Here is a 20166-nt window from a genome sequence, read left to right on the forward strand (position 1 = left end):
AGAGCCTAGAGGGAACGCGGGCCCCGCTGCAGGGTAGTAGGGTCGGCTATTCCAGGCTGCCAGGAGCCTGGTGTTCTAACAGAACTGCGTTCCCCAGGCGCGCGGTGAGACGCGGACAGATGCTGCACCTGCGGGAACCCGAGCCCACCAGCCTGCCTCGCCGCAGCTTACTTTGTGGAGTGTGTTAGAGCTGGCTCTGTACTTCGGAAACATCCTGTATGGGAGTGCCTGGTTTCCACGCCCGAATACAGTCTCTGGCTAATGTGCCTGGGAGGCCACTGATGATGGGCCAAGTGCTTGGGTCCATGCCACCCATGTGGGAGGCCTGGATTGAGTTCCTGGTTCCTGGCTGTTGTGAGCAGCATTTTGGGAATGAACCAGCAGGTGGAAGATCCCCTTCTGTCCCTGGGTCTGTCTCTGTGCCTTTGATATAAAATGAAAAAAAAAATTTAGAATATTTATTTGTTATTTTGAAAGAGTTACAGAGAGAGACAGGGAGAGATCGTCCACCCTCTGGTTCACTTCCCAGATGGCCTCAAACACCAGGACTGAGCCAGGCATAAACCAAGAGCTTCTTCCGGGTCTCCCACATGGATGCAGGGGCCCAAGAACTTGGGCTATCTTCTGCTGCTTTCCCAGGCCATTAGCAGGGAGCTGGGTTGTAAATGAAGCAGCTGGGACTTGAACCAGCATCCATATGTGATGCTGGCCCTACAGGCTGCAGCATAACCCGTAAAACTGTGACATTGGCCCTAAAAAACCTTTCTTTTCTTTTTTTATTTTTAGAGAGAGAGAGAGACAGAGAGAAAGGTCTTCCTTCTGTTGGTTCACCTCCCAAATGGCCACTACGGCTGGCACGCTGTGCCGATCCGAAGCCAGGAGCCAGGTGCACCCCCCCCCCCGTCTCCCATGTGGGTGCAGGGCCCAAGCACTTGGGCCATCCTCCACTGCCTTCCCAGGCCACAGCAGAGAGCTGGACTGGAAGAGGAGCAACAGGAACAGAATCCGGCACCCCAACCGGGACTAGAACCCGGTGTGCTGGCACCACAGGCGGAGGATTAGCCAAGTGAGCCATGGCGCTGGCCCCAAAAAACCTTTTAAAAGCTATAAATGATTCTAAAAAACCAGGACACATATTGCAAGCTAGGAGAATGTTCATTTTTGTGATTATATAATGGTCACAATTCTTTAAAAAGAATGGCCATTTTTTTAAATGGAGTCTTTTTTTTGAAAGATTTTTTTATTTATTTGAAAGTTGGAGTTACACAGAGAGAGAAGGAGAGGCAGAGAGAGAGAGAAAGAGAGAGAGAGAGAGTCTTCCATCCGCTAGTTCACTCCCTAATTGGCTGCAACGGCCCGAGCTGCGCCAATCCAACGCCAGGAGCCAGGAGCTTCTTCTGGGTCTCCCATATGGGTGCAGGGGCCCAAGAACTTGGGCCATCTTTTGCTGCTTTCTCAGGCCATTAGCAGAGAGCTGGATTGGAAGTGGAACAGCTAGGACTCAAACCAGCACCCATCTGTGGCTACCCGGTATGCCACAGAGCCGGCCCCATATGGCCATTTTAGGGTGGTGTTTGGTGCAGTGGCTGACATGCTGCATGGGACTCCCACATCCCATATTGGAGTGCCTAGATTTGAGTCCCGGCTCTTCTGATTCTAAATTCCTGCTAATGTGCCCCCTGCGAGGCAGTAGGTGATGGCTCAAGCACTTGGGTCCCTGCCACCCACAAAAGAGTCTCTGACTGAGTTCCTGGCTCCTAGCATCAGCCTGGCCCAACCCTGGCTGTTGTGTGCATTTGGAGAGTGAGCCAGCAGCTGACGGTAACAAACTTTTTTTTTTTTCTTTTTGAAGAATGGTTGTCATCAAAGTGAGCGCAAAAGGGACAAAATGACATTGTGGCCCAGCAGGTTAAATTGCCTCTTGGGACACCTGCTTCCCATATCAAAGTGCCTGGGTTCAAGTCCCCCAACTGCTTCCAATCTACCTTTCTGCCAGTGTGTCTGGGAGGCAAGAGATGATGGCTCAATTATTTAAATCCCTGACATCCATATAAGGAGACCTGAATAGAGCTCCTGGCTCCTGGTTTCATCCTGGCCCAGCCACAACTATTGTGGCCATCTGGGGCATGAACCAGCAGATGAAAAATGTGTGTGTGTGTGTGTGTGTCTGTCTGTCTGCCTTTCAAAATTAATAAAAATAAATCAATAGAAATAAAATAATAATGGCCATTGTCTCCACAGTTTGCATGTAGAATAATTCTAAATTTATTGTTAATATATTCACCTAAAAGAGAGTCCTTAAAAACTGTGATTTGCAATATTCTTTCTCGCAGGATGACTATGGGAATCTTTGCAAATTGTACCTTCTGTTTGAAAGTCAAGTACTTACCTCGGCAGCAGAAGAAAAAGCTACAAAGTGACATTAAGGAAAACGGTGGAAAGTTTTCTCTTTGGTTAAATCCCCAGGTATTTCCAAGTCTCATAAACTACTGTATGATAAACATGGTGCGTTCAGGGAACAAGGGTCATGGTTATAAGCATGAAGCAGAGAAGATTGGTAGCAGGAGAAATTGTGGCATCGTCCCCGGATGGTTGGGCCAGGAGTGGCCTAGCCCCTTCTCCCACGGGCTGCAGAAAATCCCGCATGTCTTTGAAGACATGTTGTTAGAGCACAACCAAAGACATGAATAGAACTTCAGACCAGCCAGATTATTCTCAGAAGAGAAAAGTGACAGTGCACAACGTTTGCAAAAAGCGCACTGTGGTCACTTACCAGCATGCCTATACTGAGTGACACCCGTGAGTGTGGCTCCCACAGGACAGAGAGGCATCCAGTATCAGCTGATGTTTGTCGTGGAGCTTGTGCTATTTTTACACTTATTTAAAGGCCAGAGGAAGCTCGCTTCCCTCTCTTGAAATGAACTGTCAATCTGAGAATTTAGATAATTTCACAGCTGGATGAAGTCTTGGAAGTAATCGGGGCTAATTTCTTTGTTAATCACCTTCTTATGAAAAGTAGAAATTGAGATCCAAAAGCATTCGCTCCAGGGTTTGCTTGTCCCAGACCTTTGCCCCTCTCTTTATAGAAGGGGCTGACCCAGCCTGCCTCTCCCTGGACCATAGCCCTAAGGCTTGGCCACAATGAGCATCAGGTGTTCTGTGAATCACGGGGTCAAGCTGAGTACGGGAAATGAAATGGCTATATTTCCCTCCAGTCTAGGTAGAAATCCCTCACTCATGAGGCTTACCATCTCTGCAGGTGGATGAGTCATACACACCCACTCTACCTTCTCAGTTTGTCTTCTGGGTGGAGAACTGCCAGCATGCTCTCTTGGCTTTAGAAGCACTCACATCCTGTGAGTGCAGCCTTTTGAAAGTTTTTTTGGCCAGTGTACATAAACTTTTTTTTTATTTGACAGGCAAAGTTATAGATAGTGAGAGAGAGAGAGACAGAGAGAAAGGTCTTCCTTCTGTTGGTTCACTCCCCAAATGGCCACTATGGCTGGCGCTGCACCGATCCGAAGCCAGGAGCCAGGTGCCCCCCCGCCCCGGGTCTCCCATGTGGGTGCAGGGCCCAAGCACTTGGCCCATCCTCCTCTGCCTTCCTGGGCCACAGCAGAGAGCTGGACTGGAAGAGGAGCAACCGGGACAGAATCCGGCGCCCATATGGGATGCCGGCACCGCAGGTGGAGGATTAACCAAGTGAGCCACAGCGCCGGCCCCAGTGTACATAAACATTTGAAATGTGCATGCCAGCTGTTATAAAGGAGACAGCTCTATATGGAACAATGAGGCAAGATCTGCGAAATAAAATCAGTGGCAAAGCAGGTACACAGCAGTGGGGGTGGCATGCTGCCATTTGTGTGCTCACCTGTGTGTGTTGTCTGTGCATAGAATAGTCTGCAAGGATCCAGAGGGACAAGTTACAGCAGGTGTCTCTGGGGAGAGGAACTGGGAGCAACAGTGGAGAAGATAGCATATGATTATTATTGTTTTACTTTTTACATAGTCTACAATGGCCATATGCTATTTAATCAAAACTAAATTTGAAATTGTACACATTAAACAAATAAACTTCCTTTTCTGACTCACGGAGAAAACTGAGTAAGTCGACAAGGATGTACATGAGGCTGTTCATCACAGAGCACTGCCAAAAATAGTGAAAATTCAGAAATAACTTGTAGGGATGATTAACCAATCCTAGTGCATTTATATCCATACTATTTAAAAACTGTTGATTTAAAAAATATATGATCAGAAATTGTACTGTTTGTAAAGAATTTAGAAATCTGATGAAAATTATTACAATCTACCATAAAATTAGACTTGTTAAGGGTGAAAAGTACAGATACAAATAATTGGTTTGCCATGGCACAGTAGCTTAATCCTCCACCTGTGGCACCAGCATCCCATAGGGCGCCAGTTCTAGTCCTGGCTGCTCTTCTTTCCATCCCTGCTGTGACCTGGGAAAGCAGAAGATGGCCCAAGTGCTTGGGCCCCTGCACCCACATGGGAGTCCAGGGGGAAGCTCAAGGCTCCTGGCTCCTGGCTTCAGATCAGCGCGGCTCCAGTTACAGCAGCCATTTGGGGAGAGAACCAGCAGACAGAAGACCTCTCTCTCTATCTCTCCCTCTCACTGTCTGTAACTCTACCTCTCAAATAAATTTTTTTAAAAATTGGTTTGTGTTTTGTTTTCACTGATAGATAACAAATTGATTTTTCGCCTTTAGTGTACACATTTAATCTTAGATAATGCTGATCTTCTGAGTCAGTACCAACTGGACTCCATCCGAAAGAAACACATCCATATTGCAAGCCCAGATTTTGTCTGGGAATCCATCAAAGAAAGGAAACTCTTGGACATTGAGAGTTATGGTCCCACTCAGGCACTGGACATCACGCTACCCCCTGATCAAAAGACAGGCAGTTCTGGTAGGTATTTATATACATCCAAGAATCTGAATTCCATCAGTTTTGTTAACTCATTAAAATAAACCTTTGAGCAGTAAACCAGTGTTTTGTTTGTTTTACTCCTAGATGTGAAAGCAGATGATCTCCCCCTGGATGATGTCACGGAGAAAGAGAGCATTGTGGAACCCACCAAGTAAGTAATCCACCTCTGATTCTCAGGGCTCTGCAGGGTTTATGTTTTGTAAACCTCAAGCACAGTATTAAAATATTATTTGTAGGCTATTATTATGTTAGCTTATTTTGCTTATCTAACTCTACTAGTTTTTTTTTTTTTTTTAAGATTTTATTTATTTATTTGAGAGAGTCACAGACAGTGAGAGGGAGAGACACTCCCCAGGTCGCAGCAATGACCAGAGCTGCACTGATCCAAAGCCAGGAGCCAGGAGCCTCTTCTAGGTCTCCCATGCGGATACAGGGGCCCAAGGACTTGGGCTATTTGTACTGCTTTCCCAGGCCACAGCAGAGAGCTGGATCAGAGGAGGAGCAGCCGGGACTAGAACCGGCGCCCATATGGGATGCCGGCACTGCAGGCAGAGGATTAACCTACTGCGCCACGGCGTCGGCCCCTCTACTGGGTTTTTATTTAAGACTTTTTCTGCCAACTAGGGTTGTGATGATCATTTCTGTCTTCTCAGTTTCATGAGGTTTGATGTAATTATTAGATACTTTGATTTTAAAAAAAGAAAGCCACTGGTGATGAGGTTTGGGCAGCTTGCTGGCTCTGTTACCTTAAAGAGTTTGATACTGTTGTTATATTTGTTACCAGTGATGTTAAAAAGAGAACAAAATCCAAAGTACAAAGTTCAGATTTAAGAGAAGTCTGAGTCCTTTGTTTTATAGAGGAGGTGAAGGTGTTCCAGGCTGGAGTGAGCACCGTGGCCTGCACACAGAGTAGACGGCCCTATGGTTGGTGCCTCTGCTCCTGGGCATGGACACTTTCCTGAGGAGCCAGGCCGGGCTCAGTGCTGGGCACCAGAGCTCATGAATTACGCAACTCATTTCCCACAGTCTGGAATCCATTTCTAGAACCCTAAGAGGGCATTAGGGACTTGTAACATATTTCATAAGGAATTAGGAGGTCTACAAAAAAATTTTATGAAATTTTGTTTAGCCTAAAAATCTACTTTAATGTTAACATTTTAATTATTCAATTTCAGGTTTCATGCAGAGAATGTTGATTTTCCTCAAGATTTTGAAGTTGCAAAATATAACACCTTGGAAAAAGTGAGTCTGATTTCTATTTAGGAAAAGAAAGCATAATGTCTTCTGAGTGTTTTTCCTGTTCAGTCACTTTCTTGTTGTTTTGAAAAATTGTGCATATGCTGAAAATCATATATTCTGTAATATATGAACTGATTTTTAATAGTGAAGGAAATAAAAATTAGTGCTTGAGTTTTACTATCAAAGAAATGAATGTTCATAGAAGACATTTTAAACTCTACAAAGCATTCATACGGCATTAAGAAATAAAACTGCTCCTCTCTGTTGCTAGCAGTTTCTTGGAATTTTCTTAAAGACTTATCTGATTTATTTGAAAGGCAGAGTAACAGAGATAGGGAGACAGAGAAAAACAAAGAGATCTTCCATCTGCTGATTCACTCCCCAGATGGCCACAAGGACAGGAGCTGGGCCAGGACAAAGCCAGGAGCCCAGAGCAGTATGCTGGTCTCCCATAGGGGTCGCAGGGGCCAAGCACTTGGGCCATCTTCCACTGGTTTCCCAGAAGCTTTAGCAGAGAGCTGGATCAGAAGCAGAGCAGCTGGCACTCAAAGACTGACATCATAAGCAGCAATTTAGCCCACTGTGCCACAACATCAGCCCCCAATTTCTTGCATTTTAAAAGCATAGATTTGATATGAAGTATTTATGCCATGTTGAATTTCTGTTCCTTTTGCATTAAAAATAAAAACAGGAAACTTTTCTTTGGTAAATTCACACAAATAAATATCAATACTCATCTTCAAAGTTATGCCCCATTTGTATTTTTTTACATAGCTGATAAAATTTAAAAATAATATTTAATTTGAAAATAACATTTCCGGAGCTGGATCTGTGGCATAGTGGGTAAAGCCACCGCCTCCAGTACCCACATCCCATATGGGTGCTGGTTTGAGTCCTAGCTGCTCCACTTCGGATCCAGCTCTCTGCTGTGGCCTGGAAAAGCAGTAAGAGATGGCCCAAGTCCTTGGACCCCTGCATCCATGTAGGAGACCTGTAGGCTCTTGGCTCCTGGCTTCCGATCTGCACAGCTCCAGCCGTTGCTGCGAATTGGGGAGTGAACCAGCAGATGGAAGAATTCTCCCTCTCTGCCTTTCCTTCTCTCTCTGTGTAACTCTGACTTTCAAATAAATAAATAAATCTTAAAAAAGAAAATAACATTTCCCTCTGTGATAAAGAAAACATGAAAAGTGGTACAGCGTAAACACACAGCCATTGGAATATGCAAGGATTTCAAAACTTTTTTGCCCTGTAATTAATGTGTCTTTTAATTCCGTTTTCCACATTCTTTTTGAAGTACCCATGTATCTGTAGTAGAGGAAGAAAAGTATTAATAGTGATTATATCTTTGTGGTAGGAATTCAGGTGGTTTTTATTGTCTTCTTGTATTTTTAAATGTGTACCTCCTCATCAATATGTATGGATTTGTAGTTAGGGTCAGCACTCTGAGTGCTGTGCGTGTTTGCTGTTTCCCAGCGTAGCTGCTGAAACCACGCCCTGTTTTCCAGGTGGGAACGAATGACGGCCCGGAAGTGGTGGTGGTGGAGCTGTGCTGTTCCCGGGACTCTGGGGACTGTCCTTTCCTGATCTCCGCACACTTCCTGCTGGCTGATGGCGTGCAGGTGATGCTCTGTGTACTGATCCCTGTGTGTTTATCCAACCCCTGTTCACAACTATTGCAGTGTCCTTAAAACTGGTCAGTGAGCCAGCCAGCCTGCTCCCCTTGCTTTTCTTACCTGATGTCAGCTCAAGCTGCTGTAACAAATTCCACAGGCTGGGGGCTCAGACAACAGACATTTCTCACACTGCTGCAGGCTGCACCTCCAAGGTCAAGGTGCAGCAGGATTGGTTTCCTCTGAGGTCTTGCTCCCTGGTTTGCTGTATCCTCACATGGTCTTCTCCTCTTCTTAAGGACTCCAGTCATACTGGATCAGAATCCACTCACATCACTTTATTTTACTTAAAATTCTTTTTTTTTTTTTTTTTTGAGGTTCATTTACTTATTTGAAAGGCAGAGTTACAAAGAGAGAAGCATCTTCCATCCACTGGTTCATGCCCCAAATGGCTGCAAATGCTGGGGCTGGGCCAGGCCAAAGCCAGGAACCTGGAGCTCCATCCAGATCTGCCATGTGGGTAGTAGGAACCCAAGTACTTGGCCCATCTTCCAATGCTTTCCCAGGTACATTATCAGGAAGCTGGATCTGAAGTGGATTAGCCAAGACTAGAACTGGTGCTCATATGCGATGCTGGTGTCATTGGCCGCAGCTTAGCAGGCAGTGGGTTTGCCTCCTGCACCACAACACTAGCCCCACTCAACTACATCTTTTTTTTTTTTTTTTTTTTTTTGACAGGCAGAGTGGACAGTGAAAGAGAGAGACAGAGAGAAAGGTCTTCCTTTGCCATTGGTTTACCCTCCAATGGCCTCCGCGGCTGGCGGGCTGCGACCAGTGCACCGCACTGATCCGAAGGCAGGAACCAGGTGCTTATCCTGGTCTCCCATGGGGTGCAGGGCCCAAGCACTTGGGCCATCCTCCGCTGCACTCCCTGGCCACAGCAGAGAGCTGGCCTGGAAGAGGGGCAACCGGGACAGAATCTGGCGCCCCGACCAGGACTAGAACCCAGTGTGCCGGCGCTGCAGGCGGAGGATTAACCTAGTGAGCCGCGGCGCCGGCCTCAACTACATCTTAAAGTCTCTGTATACAGGGCCGGCACTGTGCATAGTGAGTAAAGCCACCACCTGCAGCATCAGCATCCCATATGGGCACCTGTTCTAGTCCTGGCTGCTCCACTTCTGATCCAGCTCCCTGCTAATGAGCCTGGGAAAGCAGCTGAAGATAACCCATGTACTTTGGCTCCTGCACCCTCATGGGAGACCCAAAAGAAATCCTGGCTCCTGTCTTTGGATTAGCCCAGCTCCAGCCATTGCAGCCATTTGGGGAGTGAACTAGTGGATAGCAGATCTCTCTGTCTCTCTCTCTGTAATTTCAAAATAAATAAATAAATCTTTTTTTAAAAAAACTTTATGTACTTATACAATCTCACTCTGAGGTACTGGGGGTCAGGACTGTGCATTTCAACCAAGTGGAAATGGTTTCCCTTTGGAGTGTGGGAGGTAAGGACAGCACACCAGACCAGAGCATCACAGGGTCCTGCCAAAGAGAATAGTCCCTGAGAAGGAGACACATGGGATTCCTGCCCTGTTCCACACCACTTATGGGACATTTTTCTAATGTGTAAACCTCTAAAGCAATCCCTTAATACGTTCATCAAGCACCACCTGCTGTGTACTAAGAATCTAGTGCAGCTGGAACCCAAAGAGAAAACACTCTTGTCACTTTGACCCTCAGAAATCACCACCTGGATGGAAGCACACCCACTGTGACAGTGCTGCTACCCAAATGTGTGTGCAGCATACAGGGTCGGTCGGGGTCACAGAGCCCTGGGAATGGCAGAGGAGACTATGCAAAGGCCATGACCCTTACCCTAGGTCAATACCAACTCAGGAGCACAGTTCTCAGCTAAAGCATGTAAGAGACAAAAACAAATTCAGTTAATGCCTAAAGTTCAAATAAAATGTGAAACATGCCAGGTGTCTTCTCAACTATTCAGTTACAGATCCACCGTGGTCCAGGAAACAGCAGAACACCCAGCACTGCTCAGTGGGAGGGGCTCACAGGCACTGGACGTGTCTTACTGTGCCTCCTCCCCAGGTGTCAGCTCAGGTGCAAGGCAAGGATACGCAGGTGCATACAGATCCACCTGCCCCACAGGAACCCTTAGCTCTTATACCATCAGCCTTGGTTCCAGATGCCCTCGGGGAAACACCACTTACAGGAGTCATCATTGAGAGGGAAGCCCAGGGTCTGGGTCTCCCACCATTTGTTCATGAACTCCCAGTCTCTGTGCAGTGTATCAGGGAGAGGCCATATTGGCCAAGCAATTTTGCCAGTGTAACAGCTGACATTCTCACTGCCATCAGGTTTCCATGGGAACAGCTAAAAAGTTAATCCAAGGTCAGAGACATCCAGGAAGGAGACTTTGAACCCAAATTGTTAACTTTGAACCCAGAATGTGTACTATGTTTTGTGGAGGGTTTAGTTGTTTGGGTAAAAAACAAGTAAACATGAAGTAGAAAGCCTTGATACTAGAATGTGTTACAATGTTCTTTCTCCTGTCGGTCCAGGGAACTTTCCAACCTTAGCCAGCCAGAGTCTAGAACTCTCCTTGGGTGAGCCTGTCCACCTTGCAGAAATGAGTGACCTCTTAACCAGAAATGAAAGAGCTCCTCTGCAGTTTACTCTTCTTAATAAAAATGTTTTGGAGCAAGCATTTGGTGTGGAGGTCAAGATACTGTTTAAGGGGCCAGCACCATGGCTCACTTGGTTAATCCTCCGCCTGCAGTGCCGGCATCCGATATGGACACTGGGTTCTAGTCCCGGTTGCTCCTCTTCCAGTCCAGCTCTCTGCTGTGGCCCAGGAGGGCAGTGGAGGATGGCCCGAGTGCTTGGGCCCTGCACTCGCATGGGAGACCGGGAAGAAACACCTGGCTCCTGGCTTCAGATTGGCACAGTGCCGGCCATGGCGGCCATTTGGGGAGTGAACCAATGGAAGGAAGACCTTTCTCTCTCTCTCTCTCACTGTCTGTAACTCTACCTGTCAAAAAAAAAAAAAAAAAAATGAGATGTTGCTTAAGAAGTCTACATCCCATATCTGAATGCCTGGATTCAAGTCCTGGCTCCTCTCCCAAATCCAGTTGCACTCTAGGAAGCAGTGGGTGATGGCTCAAGTGGTTGTGTCCGTCCATCTGTGTAGGAGACCTGGACTGAGTTCCTAGCTCTCAGTTTTGACCTGGCCCAGCCCTGACTGTTGAAGGCATTTGGGAAGTGAGCCAGCACATGGAGATCTGCCTGTCAGTCTCATTCTGTCTTTCTCTCTGCCTGTCAAATAAGTAAAATAATTTTTTTTGACAGGCAGAGTGGACAGTGAGAGAGAAAGAGACAGAGAGAAAGGTCTTACTTTGCCGTTGGTTCACCCTCTAATGGCCGCCGTGGCCAGCACGCTGCGGCCAGCGCACCACGCTGATCCGATGGCAGGAGCCAGGTACTTATCCTGGTCTCCCATGGGGTGCAGGGCCCAAGCACTTGGGCCATCCTCCACTGCACTCCCTGGCCACAGCAGAGAGCTGGCCTGGAAGAGGGGCAACCGGGACAGAATCTGGCGCCCCGACCGGGACTAGAACCTGGTGTGCCGGCGCCGCAAGGCGGAGGATTAGCCTAGTGAGCCGTGGCGCCGGCCAGTAAAATAATTTTTTTTTTTTGACAGGCAGAGTGGACAGTGAGAGAGAGAGACAGAGAGAAAGGTCTTCCTTTTGCCATTGGTTCACCCTCCAATGGCTGCCGCGGCCGGCGCGCTGCGGCGGGCGCACCGCGCTGATCCGGTGGCAGGAGCCAGGAGCCAGGTGCTTTTCCTGGTCTCCCATGGGGTGCAGGGCCCAAGCACCTGGGCCATCCTCCACTGCACTCCCTGGCCACAGCAGAGAGCTGGCCTGGAAGAGGGGCAACCGGGACAGAATCCGGCGCCCCAACCGGGACTAGAACCCGGTGTGCCGGCGCCACTAGGCGGAGGATTAGCCTAGTGAGCCACGGTGCCGGCCTAGTAAAATAATTTTTAAAAATCATTTTTGGGGACAGCATTGTGGCATAGTGGGTTAAGCCACCACCTGGGACACTGGCATCCCATATGGGCACCAGTTCGAGTCCTGGTTTCCCCACTTCTGATCCAGTTCCCTGCTAATGCACCTGGAAAACAGCAGAGGATGGCCCAAGTCTTTGGGTGCCTGAACCCATGTAGGAGACCCAGAAGAAGCTCTTGGCTCCAGCCTGGCCCAGCCCTTGTGCTGTGGCCATTTGAGAAGTCAACCAGTAGATGGAAGATCTCTCAATCTCTCTGTCTCTCATTCTCTCTGTGTAACACTGACTTTAAAATAAAATAAACAAATCTTTAAAAAATCATTTTGATGGAAATATTCCAAAATTATGATAAATTCTACCTACTTTAAAATTATTTATATATTTAATTTCATTTTATTTACAAGGTCCAGAGACAAAGACAAAAGGACAAGTTGAGATCTTCCCTCCATTCGTTCATTCCTCAGTGCCAATAACAGCTAGGGCTGGGCCAGCCTGAAGTCAGGAGCCAGGAGTTCTGCTTGGACTTCCCACGTGAATGGCAGAAACCCAAGAATTTGAGCCATCATCTGCTGCCTCCTGGAGTGTGCATTAGTAGAACCCTGGATTGGAAGTAGAGGAGTTGGGACTTGAACCCAGGCACTGAAGTATGGCATGACTTGCAAGTTAGTGACAAACTTCAAAGCTACTTAGAATAGGAGATAAAATAAGAATCTGAAGGCTCTGAATGAACATTTGAGTCAGCTGGTGCTGTGGCTCAATAGGCTAATCCTCCACCTGCGGCGCTGACACACTGAGTTCTAGTCCCAGTTGGGGTGCCGGATTCTGTTCCTGTTGCCCCTCTTCCAGTCCAGCTCTCTGCTATGACCCGGGAAGGCAGTGGAGGATGGCCCAAGTTCTTGGGCCCTGCACCCGCATGGGAGACTGGGAGAAGCACCTGGCTCCTGGCTTCAGATCAGTGTGGTGCACCGGCTGCAGCGGCCATTGGAGGGTGAACCAATGGTAAAGGAAGACCTTTCTCTGTCTCTCTCTCTCTCCCTGTCCATTCTGCCTGTGAAAAAAAAAATTTTTTTTTTTAGTGACTCCCCAAGGAGTCACATGGTCTTTTCTCTCTGTTGTGCCTGCTCAGTCTTTTTCATTTTACTCCCAGGTTTTAGGCTGTTTTAGGTTTAAGTAACTCCTTCATGGCAGAGATCTTATGCCTTGTGTGTGTTCAGTATACAGTAGGTATAAATAAAATAAAGATGGATGTGTGAATAAGTTATTGTGCCCTTGCTGTATACTATCATTCACAGACTAGAAGACAGGCCACTGTAAAGAAAACCTCTGCAGAAGCAAGTGAATATTATGAAAACTACATTGAAGAGCTGAAGAAGCAGGGATTTCTACTAAGAGACCATTTCACACCCAAAGCCACCCAGTTAGCATCTGGAAAACTGCAAGCAGTAAGATTGATTTGTGCATGTTTATGGATTGAATATTTTGATAGGCGTGTGTTCTTTCTTAAACACAAAAGACTGGCAGGAGAGAAGAGGAGGAGTTAGGGAGAGGAAAGGTGGGCCCCTAGACAAGCATGGAAGCTGAGTGGGGAGCGAGTCCCAGGCCCAGCCGTGAAAGGTATTGCGTATTTCAACAAAATCCACTCACAGCATTTGAAAGATTTCATGACAGTTTAGGCCATGAGCAAGGGCTGTCAACCTTGACTGCGTGTGCTTAATGCCATTACCAGACCTGGAGCTTACACGGTGAAGGGAAAGGCAAGGGGAAAACTGAAATGAGAAGAAAAGAGCTGAGGGGCGGGGAGAGGAGGCTCAGAATCAGAGAAGAGAGTGGAGGAGGTGGAGGCCCGGAGTATTACAGTGACTCTGTCTCAGTCTGTTTCCTGATACTGTAACAAATACCTGGAGCTGGATATTTTATAAGTAAAGAGGGCTCTGGATTCTGGTGGCAGGAGAGTCCCAAGAGCTGGTGTCAGAACATGGCAGAGAAGCAGAAAGACTGGGCATTTCCTCCAGAAAAGCACTCCCCCTTCTGTGGACTGGGTCCCCTCAGACCACAAGGCCTCACCTCCCATGCTTCCAGCTCTGACCCCTGCGGGGATGCAGGCCTGTCCTGTGAGGCTCACACTGTTGGGATGCTGGGGCAATGATGGCGTTCTTCGACAAGAAGTATCAGAGACAGTTTTGATGAACATGTCCATTTATTATCAGGCACAAGCTTTTACAGGGCAGGCAAAGAGGAGAGTAGCTAATTCAGGGCAACACTAATTCTATAGGATAAAGCCAATACTGGCACCTCTATGCTTCTCCAATCAGCTTGAAGGTCACGTAACCCACATAGCCTTCCAGGTGGTCTTTATGGGTCTGGGCCACACCCAGGAGCTGTTTACTTGGTTGACAATTACAATGTTCTTCAACAGGAAGTGGGAATGAGGGAAATGTGCCTGGGGCTTCTGCCACCTGCCAGCAGTCAGGTCATGTGTGGGTACCAGTGTTCTGAGCCCCCCGACCAGGGCCTTTCCCAGGAGGCATGGTATGCCATGACCTCTTAACCTCCTGCATGGGCTAGGCAGGCAGTCTGCCAGCCAGGCACAGGATCACCTGCAGTGGGACACACTTGAGCAGCACCCAAACAGTGGCACCAGGCTCAGGTGAATTACTTCTCTCACCTCTGCTTTCACCCAGCTCACTCACAAGGCCTTTTTGGTGGTGTTTCTTTGTCGTGTTGCAGTTGCTTTTGGAGGAGGTCCTGGGCGCCAGCACACTGAGCACAGAGGTGAGCGATTTGGTGGAGCTGCTATGGGCCGAAGCCCTGGGCCATCTGGAGCACACACTGCTGAAGCCAGTGAACAAGATCAGCCTCAATGATGTGAGTCAAGTGCCTGAAACACCGCGGGACAAACTACTTCCTGGCTGCTTAGCTCAAGTAGTAATGCTATGTGTGCATGCTAGGTAGATTGTTTTGGAATTCATTTCTGGCTGTTCCTTCCTAAGATCCTGAAGAAAGGAAACATTAGGAGCGGGGCAGGGTGGGGAAGAGGGGAATAAGCCTCCCAGGAACCCAGACATCCCTTTCTGGCATTATCAACCCCTGGATGACCTGAAGTCGGCATTCAATGCAGGCTAATTAAGAGGCCAAAAGGTTTGTAATAGACCTGAGGGTGATGGCTGGTCTTGATCCTAGTTGGATGCCCGGGCTCCAAGCTGCACCGCAGTCTCATACCTTCTGAGTATCTTGGGCAAGGCAGGTGTGCTCTGGTCCCCAGAAAGCATGCTTCCCTCCTGTAGTGTGTGTAATTGCAAGTGAAAGAGCAAATGAAAGAGGATCTCTCCAATGGGACAACTTGTGCACTTGCGTTGTCATGTGGAAATAGTACAGTTTTTCTCTATAGGTTTAAATTCATTTATTTTGGGGAGAACAGTTCCCCAGGGCAACAAGCATGAAGCACTTGTGCAATGAGAAACACGATCCAGGGGTCTTGTTCCTGCCTTGATGCGGGCATCTTTCCACATGGGAAAAGCAAGTCTCCTCCAGTTGTGTTAATATCTCTTTCTCTGTGTGTGCATATGAGGGCTCTTCAAAACCTTCCTGGAAAAACTAGGCATAGATTTCCAAAAAAATTGTTTGCCCCAAATAAGCGTACCTTTTAATTCCACTCTTCCATGAACTTTTTGAAGTACCCTTGTGCACATATGGATACAAGTGCATGGAGGTTCTTTCTTGTACGTCATCTGAGCCCAGTTTTGGAGGAATCCTCCTGGCATCATCCTCACAAATGAGATGTATTTCCAAGCAACATCCTCATTCAGTTCATGCAGCTAACAGTAAACCATGGATAATTGTGCTGTGCCCAACAATTATTTTTGATATTGTTATACATGCTCATTCATGTATGAGCTACATTTAATTTTTAATAAGCATATTTGATCTCTTTAAAGGTGAGCAAGGCAGAGGGAATTCTCCTTCTAGCAAAGTCAGCACTGAAAAATGGAGAAACAGCAGAGCAATTGCAAAAGCTGATGGCTGAGTTCTACAGATTAATACCTCACAAAGGCCCAGCCACTGAAGAAGTGAATCTGAAACTGTTAGCTAAAGAAGAGGACCTCTGCCAGGTAAAATTCTGAAATAGGAAATTTAATTCAAAATATGTTTGGGTGGAGGGTGGTCCTTAAAAACCTGATGAATGGGGCCAGCGCTGTGGCCAAGAGGGAAAAACTGCTGCCTGCAATTCAAGCATCCCATATGGTCACCAGTTCGAGTCCCAGCCTCTCCACTTCCGATCCAGCTCCCTGATGATGCACCTGGGAAAGCAGTAGAAGGTGGCCCAAGTCCTTGGGCTCCTGCATCCACATGGGAGACCCGGAAGAAGCTCCTGGCTCCTGCCTTCAGATTGGCCCAGCTCCAGGCATTGTGGCCATTTGGGGAGTGAACCAGCAGATGGAAGACCTCTCTCTCTCTCTCTCTCTCTCTCTCTCTCTCTCTCTTTGTAACTCTGCCTTTCAAATAAATAAATAAATAAATCTTAACACCAAAGCACAACAGTCATCTTCAGGGCTATGATCAAAAATAGTTGAACCATTCTAAAATGTTCTGGGTCTTTAGGGAAGTTTTCTAAAGTATGTTTCTAAACATGTGCAGAAATATGTTTAGAATCACCATGTTGTGAACATAATTTCCAGGTCATGGCTTAAACAATGAGGACATCAGTGGTCCTAGACAATTACAAGCCCAGGTGTGGGGTGGCTGATGGCCCAGTCCCCTGAAGATGATGCCTGTTTGCCAGTGGTATCATCAGGGTATCTGTGCTTTCCATCTCATGGCTCTTCCTATAAAGCAGCTCCTCCCCTCCCAGCCTGCCTCCCTCAGTTCCAGCGTGGAGCTGTAGTAGTCCCAGCAGCCCATCTGGAATACTTGCTTTTGTGTCTCAGAGGGCAAGTCTCCAGCAGACACCTACTTCTCAGGGCAGAATTGAGTCTCCTGAGCTTCCTTGAGCCAGTCACACGTGAGGGGAGCAGAATGACCGCCTCTTCCGAAATGGGCCATCTCCTCCGAGCTGGGAGGAGGCAGAAGGCTCTGTTGGCTAAGAGGAAGTGGCTGCAGCGGCCACTCCTGCCTCAGACGAGGCTGACTTCCCACTCAAGTCTGAGTTGCCTCTGTTTGGGCAGGACTGGGACAAAATGGGAGATGCAGACCAACCTTCAGGGGCATCTGTGGAATGGTGAGTGTTCGGGGGAAATGTTAGCCTTGAACGAATCCCCAGAAGCATCAAAGTTAGTGAAGAACCAGTAAATGAGAGGAGATACAAGGCCCTTCCAAGTGTGAAGTTCCATGAGATGTAGAATCTCATGAGCACATTTGCTGAGAGGGAAAGTACGCAGATCAGCCAAATACATTTTTAAATGTTTGTTTATGTATTTATTTGAAAGGCAGAGTGACTCAGAGAGATGGAGAAAGAGAGATCTTCCATCCACTGATCCCCAGATGGCCACAACCACCGAGTCTGGGCCAGGCTGAAAACAGAAGCCTAGAACTCCATCCTGAAGAAGTGGCCATCAAAGAAGGAAGTACTTTTCTCCAAAGGGAGGACAGAACTTCCACTTCACTAATGGCCTTATCTAAATTCTGATGGAGTTTGTGGATTCAAAAGGCTTCCATAGTCTAGAGCAGAGCCTAGTCATGTCAAGAGCCTCAGGTGGTCATTGATGTCATACATAACAATTAACACTCGTTAAATTAACAACAGGAGTCACTGTACACTAACTCCCCATGCAGGACCTCTGTCCTCAATGCGTTGTAGTCTGAGAGTTGAATGTGATACTTATTCTCAAACAGTTTGTGTTTGTGTGTATATGTGTGTGTCTGCAAATTGTTGAAATCTTTACTTAGTATAGAGTTGGTCTTCTGTGTACAAAGTTTTTGAAAATGAATTTTAATGGAAAATGGGACTGAGAAGGGGAGAGGGAGGAGGTGAAGGAGGGGTGAGAGTATAGGTGGGAGGGCAGATATCATGGGGAGAATAACTATATTCCTAAAGTTGTACATATGAAATTTGTATTCCTTAAAAATTAATTAATTAATTAATTAACAAAACAACTTCATCCTGGTCTCCTTCATGGGTGACAGGGGCCCAAGTACTTGGGCTGTCTTCTGCTGCTTTGCCAGGTGCGTTAGCAGGGAGCTGGATCAGAAGCAGAGTAGCTGGGACTCAGACTGGCCTTCTGATACAGGATGTTCCCATTGCAAGTGGTGGTTTAACCTGCTGCACTACAATGCCAACTCTTCCAGATAGTTCTTAATTGGAACTTACATTTCGAATAGACAAAAATATCTACGTGATTCAGAAGTCAAAATTATGGTAAAAATACGTACTCAGAGAAATCTCTGGTCCACCCTTTCCCTCTCCCTCTGCTTTCCAAATAAATAAAATAAATCTTTGAGAAGGGGGGACAGTGTTGTCACATAGTGAGAAAAGCCGCAACCTGTAATGCCGGCATCCCACGTGGGCTCTGCTTCGTGTCCCAGTGGCTCCATGTGGTCTGGCTCAAGACTACACTCCTGGAGTGCAGAACACACTCAGTGAACTTTTTTTAAGCTGAATTGGACTTGAAGTCTACTGATCCTAAGATCCCATTTACTCACTATCCACTCCTCACTGTGGGATCTTTTTTTAATTTTAATTTTTTAAAGATAAACACTTTTTTAAAGATTTATTTATTTATTTGAAAGTCAGAGTTACACAGAGAGAGAAGAGGCAGAGAGAGGGAGAGAAGTCTTCCATCCGATGGTTCACTCCTAAATTGGCAAAAATGGCTGGAGCTGCGCCAATCTGAAGCCAGGAGCCAGGAGTTTCTTCCAGGTCTCCCACACAGGTACAGGGGCCCAAGGACGTGGGCCATCTTCCACTATTTTCCCAGGCCATAGCAGAGAGCTGGATTGGAAGTGGAGCAGCCGGGTCTTAGAACTGGTGCCCATATGGGATGCCAGCTCTTCAGGCCAGGTCATTAACCCGCTGCACCACAGTGCCGGCCCCACACTGTGGGATCTTAAGCAACTGATTTAACTTCTCAAAGTCTCACTCTCCTTATCTGTATGACATTTCTTCAAGAAATTCATGGAAAATGGATTTAAAAAATTGAACTTTATTTTTGTGCCAAAATTTTTTTTGAATCTGTGCATAGTTTTTTCATTGCATGTTATTTTCCATGAACTTTTTGAATACCCTTTGTATAATGAGGATAATAAGCCCTCCTCCGCTATTACAGTAAGGATTAAATGAATGATGTAGCGGTCAGCATTGTGGTACAGAGGATTAATTCACTGTTTGGGATCCCTCCTCCCATATTAGAGCATTGGTACACCTGCAACACCAGTATCCCACATGGGCACCACTGGTTCAAGTCCAGGATGCTCCACTTCCAATCTAGCTCCTTGCTAATGCGTCCGGGAAAGCAGCAGAAAACAGCCTAAGACCTTGGGTCCTTGCACCCATGTGGGAGACCCAGGTGGTATTCCAGGTTCCTGGCTTCAGCCTGTCCCAGCCCCAGCTGTTGTGGCCATTTGCTGAGTGAGCCAGAGGATAGAAGATCTCTCTCTCCCTCTCTCTGTCTCTCCCCCTCTCTTTGTAAATTTGCCTGTCAAATAAATAAATCTTTTTTTTTTTTAAAAAAAGGCCCAACTGCTCCACTTCTGATGCAGCTCCTTACTAATGCTCCTGGGAAGCTGCAGAAGATGGCCCAAGTGTTTGGGCCCCTGTCACCCGTGTGGGAGACCTGAGTGGAGTTCCAGGTTCCAGGCCTAGCCTGGCTGTTGCAGCCATCTGGGAACTGAACCAGCTGATGGAAGATATTTTTCTCTCTCTGTCTCTCCCTCTCTCTGTCACTCTGCCTTTCAAATAAAAAAAAAAACTTAAAAAAAAATAAATGAACCATCTTCCAGGCCAGCTCTCTGCTGTGGCCAGGGAGTGCAGTGGAGGATGGCCCAAGTGCTTGGGCCCTGCACCCCTTGGGAGACCAGGATAAGTAACTGGCTCCTGCCATCGAATCAGCTTGGCGGCCATTGGAGGTTGAACTAACGGCAAAGGAAGACCTTTCTCTCTGTCTCTCTCTCTCTCTCTCTGTCCACTCTGCCTGTCAAAAAAAAAAAAAAAAAAAAAAAGAGAGATACATATTGCTATCACCGTGCATTGTGTGATCAGAGAACCAACTTTGTTAACCTTAATACACCACTAATAGAAAATATTGATCCAAAGCTTTGGTGAAAAAACTGGTTTTCCCATTCCTTTTGAGAAAAA

The 20166-nt window shown here is 47.0% G+C and overlaps 1 protein-coding gene across 1 annotated transcript in view; it reads left to right on the forward strand.

Annotated features, from left to right (window-relative positions):
• The window catches only part of PARP4 (poly(ADP-ribose) polymerase family member 4), a 91927-nt gene that overhangs the window by 7870 nt on the left and 63891 nt on the right, over nucleotides 1-20166 (forward strand). The window contains exons 2-9 of the mRNA XM_008259954.4: nucleotides 2334-2466; nucleotides 4731-4932; nucleotides 5038-5104; nucleotides 6129-6195; nucleotides 7698-7811; nucleotides 13172-13321; nucleotides 14607-14744; nucleotides 15815-15988. Coding sequence (XP_008258176.3) covers nucleotides 2335-2466; nucleotides 4731-4932; nucleotides 5038-5104; nucleotides 6129-6195; nucleotides 7698-7811; nucleotides 13172-13321; nucleotides 14607-14744; nucleotides 15815-15988 — 1044 coding nt within the window. The 5' untranslated portion in view covers nucleotide 2334. The remainder of the gene's footprint in view (nucleotides 1-2333; nucleotides 2467-4730; nucleotides 4933-5037; nucleotides 5105-6128; nucleotides 6196-7697; nucleotides 7812-13171; nucleotides 13322-14606; nucleotides 14745-15814; nucleotides 15989-20166) is intronic.

The sequence above is a fragment of the Oryctolagus cuniculus genome, chromosome 9, assembly GCF_964237555.1.
Source record: "Oryctolagus cuniculus chromosome 9, mOryCun1.1, whole genome shotgun sequence".
Classification (NCBI taxonomy): Eukaryota; Metazoa; Chordata; class Mammalia; order Lagomorpha; family Leporidae; genus Oryctolagus; species Oryctolagus cuniculus.